Source organism: Aplysia californica, unplaced genomic scaffold (assembly GCF_000002075.1).
Source record: "Aplysia californica isolate F4 #8 unplaced genomic scaffold, AplCal3.0 scaffold00010, whole genome shotgun sequence".
Classification (NCBI taxonomy): domain Eukaryota; kingdom Metazoa; phylum Mollusca; class Gastropoda; order Aplysiida; family Aplysiidae; genus Aplysia; species Aplysia californica.
In genome coordinates this window covers 1,059,444-1,064,738 of record NW_004797280.1, presented here as the reverse complement: position 1 = coordinate 1,064,738, position 5,295 = coordinate 1,059,444, and the positions used below count along the sequence as shown (strand labels likewise).

Here is a 5,295-nt window from a genome sequence, read left to right as displayed (position 1 = left end):
TATGTGTGTGTGTGTGTGTGTGTGTGTGTGTGTGTGTGTGTGTGTTTGTGTGTGTGTGTGTGTATGCGCGCGTACGTGCGTTTCTGTATGTGCACAGAGATTTTCCCGAGGAAGCAGGCTACAGAATGGAAGGCTTTGCTTCCTGACAGTGGGCCAGACGGGCCAGGGAAAGAGCTCCGCTTCTAACGCTATTCTGGGCTGGAAGGCGTTCCGCCCATCGGCCGCCGAAGCTGCTAAAACGGTCCGCTCCGCCTGGGCCGTTAAAGAGATTTACGAGGTGAAGGTCGTTGACGGCCCAGCCCTGGAGGATCTGACGAGCAGCACACAGGAGGAGGCCGAGGACGCCATCATGTCTCAGATAGCGGCCCACTGTCAGGGCGGCATAGACGCCCTTCTCTTTATCGTGCGGTACAACCACGAGCTGAAGGAGAAGGAGTGGAGGAATATCAAGACTCTCCGCGCCGTGCTAGGACGGGAGGCGTTTGAATCGTCTGGGATCTGTATCGTCACCGGTGGAGACTATTACCGTCAAGATCACAACGGTACTCCTTTTGAAGAGTATTGTAAAAACGTCGACGGACCTATGAGGCAGTTGTTTGGGATGTTTGGTGGTCGTGTGGTGCTGTTCGACAACAATACCAGCGACCTGCGAGTGAGAGATGAACAGGTGAAAAAACTGATGGAGCGCGCCGAGGAGATTAACCCTGGCGGAATCTCCTACCGTGACAATAAAGCGTTTCGCCGCACGTTAAAGAAAATGGATGAGCAACTAAGAGAGCGTCCATATTTGCGAGAGGAACCACGTCGTGCGTGCAGTCTGCTGTGTCAGTCGTTAACACAAAGTGACTCTCTCCAGGACTGGCGTCTGCAGCGTGTTAAAGAAAGAGCGGGAAAGCTGGGCGCACTTCTGGCCAAGATGAATCTACCTCGGAGCGAGACGTTTACAACTTTGGCCACAACAGTGAAGAAGATTCTGGACGAAATCAAACAGATCAGCCCCGACTGCGGTGCCGACAACCTCAGGGCCAATATAGAGAGTATGAAAGAACGTTTACAGGAGGCCTTGGTCTCCGTGGATAAAAAGTGGGAGATTTCTGTGGAGAAAGCCACCAACAGAAAGGCATGTGTAGTGTCTTAAGCCCCTGTTACACGCAACGATAAATTGTACCAGATTCGTCGTATGAGAGAACTGTCCGTTGTATCGAACTGGGTTGTCTGTTTACACGTTCCAATCTATCATCCAGTTTTCTATCGATCGAGGAGATTCCTCGTCATAAAGCCACCATGTCTCTTTGCGACGACAGCGATTTGCCTACACTCTGTATGTGAAGGTTTCGAGCTCTGGACCTAAAGAATGAAAGGCGAATACTGTACCTCTAGATCACGAGAGCCCCCCCCCCCCCCCTCAACTCCTGTACATTTAACATTTAACAGTGTCTGTACCGTGTTGTGTGTAGCCTAGAAGTAGAAACTTTGACTTGACTGCAGATGTGCAACGCACCGAGTGACCTTGATGCACAGCTTCACCCTTGACGATCAACTAAATAATAAAATTGCTGAATTATATATAATAACGCACCAAATCAGGTTTCTCGCGAACAACTTTGCTTATTTGGAGACGCTGATTCCGAATATGAAATCAGTTTTTGCCTATGGTAATTATTTACACAATTTTGAGCCCTGGGTTTAGCTCTGCGCGGCAGCAAATTTCGAAGTGAATCTACGTCACAACGCGTCTCCCTCAAGTCTGACCGTGAACGCAGGAAAAATATCAAGCTGGACTTGATTTCTCGACCGAGTCTCCAAACCATCGTTCAATCGTCCAAATTTTGTACAGTTTTGTGGTTACACCTAACGATATACCGTAAGATCGCTAGATCGTCCAGTTGTTGTACAATTTATCGTTACGTGTAACCGGGCAGATCTAGTCGTCTTGTGAATTATACAGGCCGTGAAGCTGGACCGGTTTGTTTGTTTGTGTGTTTGTATTATAGTTTTAGTAGAGCTTTTACGGCGCTCGCAGCTGCATAAGGTCATATTATGAGGGCCAGAAGATTAGAGGTGTTACAAGAGAGTAACAAACATAAAAAAGAAGAAGGGGAAATAAGGACGATAGATGTTTGATAGGAAAGAAGGAGCAAACCACACCAGACACCAAAAAGAAGGAGGGATCAGGATGATAGAGGTTAGATAGGAAAGAACGAACAGACCACACCAGAGCACCTGTCAACCACCCACTTAGCCTCCTTTTACTCTAGTTCAAGCATATTTACATTTGAACTTGCTATGTGGCATTTGAATTTGCTATGTGTTACATTTGAGATTTTTATGTTTACATTTGAACTTGCTATTGTTGTATTATGACATTTTATGACGTCATTTGTATATTTGGATTTGCTAGGTGCAATTTGGTCTTTCTATGCGGTCTTTGAATTTGTTATGTGTATATTTGAACTGAAAAAACTATAGTTCTAAGACATTGTGCATTGTTAGTTATTATCAGTGCTCGCACAATTACACTTCCCACCAATAACCATGTACATGTATTGAATAATCATTGAAAAATGTTCATATCATCCCCACAGCAGTCGTAATAATAACATCTATTTTCTTACTTTTATCACTGACTACATGTTCAGCTATCTTTCTTTTATTGTATTTCATTGTATTGATTCATTGTTAATTATATTTCTGTTAATTTGGGGGTGGAGGCGGGGGTGGTTTTTTAAAAGAAATTAAATTATTTATTTCTTGTAGCCTGTCCAATGCAGTGCAAGCTGCCTGCTCAGTTCACTTAAAAGTTTTTGTTTTTAGTTCGACTGAAGGAAAGCTGTGCCCTGACAAACCTGAAGTTGTGCGTTCAGTCAGGGATAAACGGAGAAAAGAACAAGAAGAATCGGAATACCATCATCTTGAGCGACATCATGAGCTTGGAACTTGATGGGGCGCCTGCAGAAGATCAAGACTTAGTGGGAGGAGCAGAAGGATATGTAACCAACCATTGCTTGGTACCATCAGCATCTACACACTTCGAGATGTGCTTCTTCAGTGGACGGAGCGGTTATAGGGATGCCCCTTGTGCAGTGATGTCGGTCCTTCACACAAGTAACACGTATTTTTAGTTCTTATGCCATGTACGGTATACGTTTGTATATGAGCGTGCGAGTTTGTCGTCAGCTCAACAGAACTAGGACGCAAGTTCAGCGACGAGATTGATAACAGCTACACTCAAGATAACAATTATTCTATCAGCTGCTCTTTCTAAATATCGCACATCATGTACCTTTTCCTGGGAAACATTCGTCTGATGTGCTTGTTTTTATTTTTCTAAAGGTCTAATCGGACCAACAGGTTTAGACCGGTATCACTGGATCTTATATTTATTGATGCATGGACACGAATGTACACATTGTTTATCAAGCAAAGGAATCCTTGCATGATATTTTTGTTTAGTAGAGATTATACGGCGCTCGCAACTGTATATGAACACCAGAAGATTAGAGGAGTTACAAGAGAGTAACAAACATAAAAAATAAGAAGGGCAGATAAGGACCATAGATATTTGATAGGAAAGAAGAAGAAGCAAACCACACCAGAGCACCCGCCAACCACCCACGATATTTGTGTGTGTGTGGTTTTTTTGGGGGTTTTTCTTGTTTAGTTTTGGAAAGTAGAGAGTCACGTACAGTTGACTGCTTGTGATTTTATGACGTCGGGGGAGTAAAACAATATATTAATATAGATCAACTCATCCGAAGTTCTACTTAACCCTATCCGTACGCTCAACTCATCCAAAGTTCTACTTAACCCTATCCGTACGCCCTGGGGTCATTAAAATTTTGTATTCCCGTGGTTGCATTTTTCACATTTTAGAATACTTCTAGTACGAAGATCTCTTTGAAAATTTCTGTATTTCTCAAAAAATCATTTTGACAGAATGCTATGCGAAGCGTGTCGGATCGGATTAACGAATAAATTTCCTCTTTGGAAAGTGGTTGCATAGAGTTCCCCACGTCGTATGGATACGATAGTAAAACACGACGTACGGATGGGGTTAACCGCTGGGATAATAATTAATAATAATATTAAATAGCATTTTGTATTGCGCATGTCCCCACTCGAAAACAAGCTCTGTGCGCTTTACATTATATTATTACCCCAGCAGACCATTGAACACTCAGAAACATTCTCAACTTCCCGGGAAGCTTGTTGTGCAATTGCGCAAGCAGCTGGTTAAGCGCTCAAACACTAACAAACTGAAAAGATATTTCACTGTCTTATCCGAAGTTCTACTTAACTGTTGGGATAATAATAACAGATAGCATTTGTATTGCGCAATCTCCGCTCAACAGCAAGCTCTGTGCGCTTCACAATCTATACTATTACACCAGCAGACCTGAGAGCATTCTGAAACAACCTCAACTTCCAGGAAAGCATACAGTGCAAGCAGCCATTTATAGGCGCTAAGACACTAACAATACATACTGACAAGCTCTTTCGCTGTATGTGGCCAGGTACCCATTCCCACCTGGGTGAAGTGAGGGAAGTTCGTATAAAGTGCCTTTCCCAGGGACACAACGTCTGGCCCGCGGCTCGAACCCTCGAACTCGCAACCTCACGATAACGAATCCGGTTGCCTAACCACTAGGCCACTGACGTCACAATCTGTAAAGGAGAAAAGGTGCTGGGACTGGAGAAAAAGATTAACAGAAGATTAACTCAAGCGAGTTCAGCACAACCGAAGTCGACTGTACAAAGAAAAGAAGGAGAAATAAGGAAATAAGGACGTTAGATGTTTGATTGGAAAGAAGGAGCAAACCACAGCAGAGCTCCTCATGCCAACCATCCACTTACATGTAGTTGTCTTAATGATTTCACTGCCATACTGAGAAGAAGAAGAAAAAAGGATTGAAAGAAGACAGAGGTTATTAACCTTTATAACCAAAGTGGTTGTGTGGTATTTTGGTAAAAATCGGGCATTCGTCAATTTGGGGCATATGAAGTTATTGTACTGTCGACTGTCGACTTTGCTTGTGTTGAACTCACTTGAGTTGATCTTCGGTTCTGTGGATCTTTTTATTTTGTTTTTGATTTAGTAGAGGTTTTACGGCATTCGCAACTGCATAATAAGGTCATTTCAGTTCCAAGGGGTGGATGTCAACAAAGAAGTCCTTACAGGGAATCAGACTTACTCTGCTCACCTCTCTAGCTTTAGCAGCACAAAGTATGCCTCGACTATATCCAAGGCACCCCGGAAATAGCGGGTCACAAGAGTGTATAAAAACATACAAAAGA

General features: G+C 43.4%; 1 protein-coding gene across 1 annotated transcript in view; it reads left to right on the top strand.

The window, feature by feature from the left end:
- LOC101848857 overlaps positions 1-1,211 on the top strand; it is a gene marked incomplete in the record, with an annotated part of 34,367 nt that extends 33,156 nt beyond the window's left edge. Inside the window, 1 exon segment of the mRNA XM_013083087.2 lies at positions 98-1,211. Within this exon segment, the coding sequence (XP_012938541.1) occupies positions 98-1,138 (1,041 nt within the window).
- Positions 1,212-5,295: the final 4,084 nt, after the last annotated feature.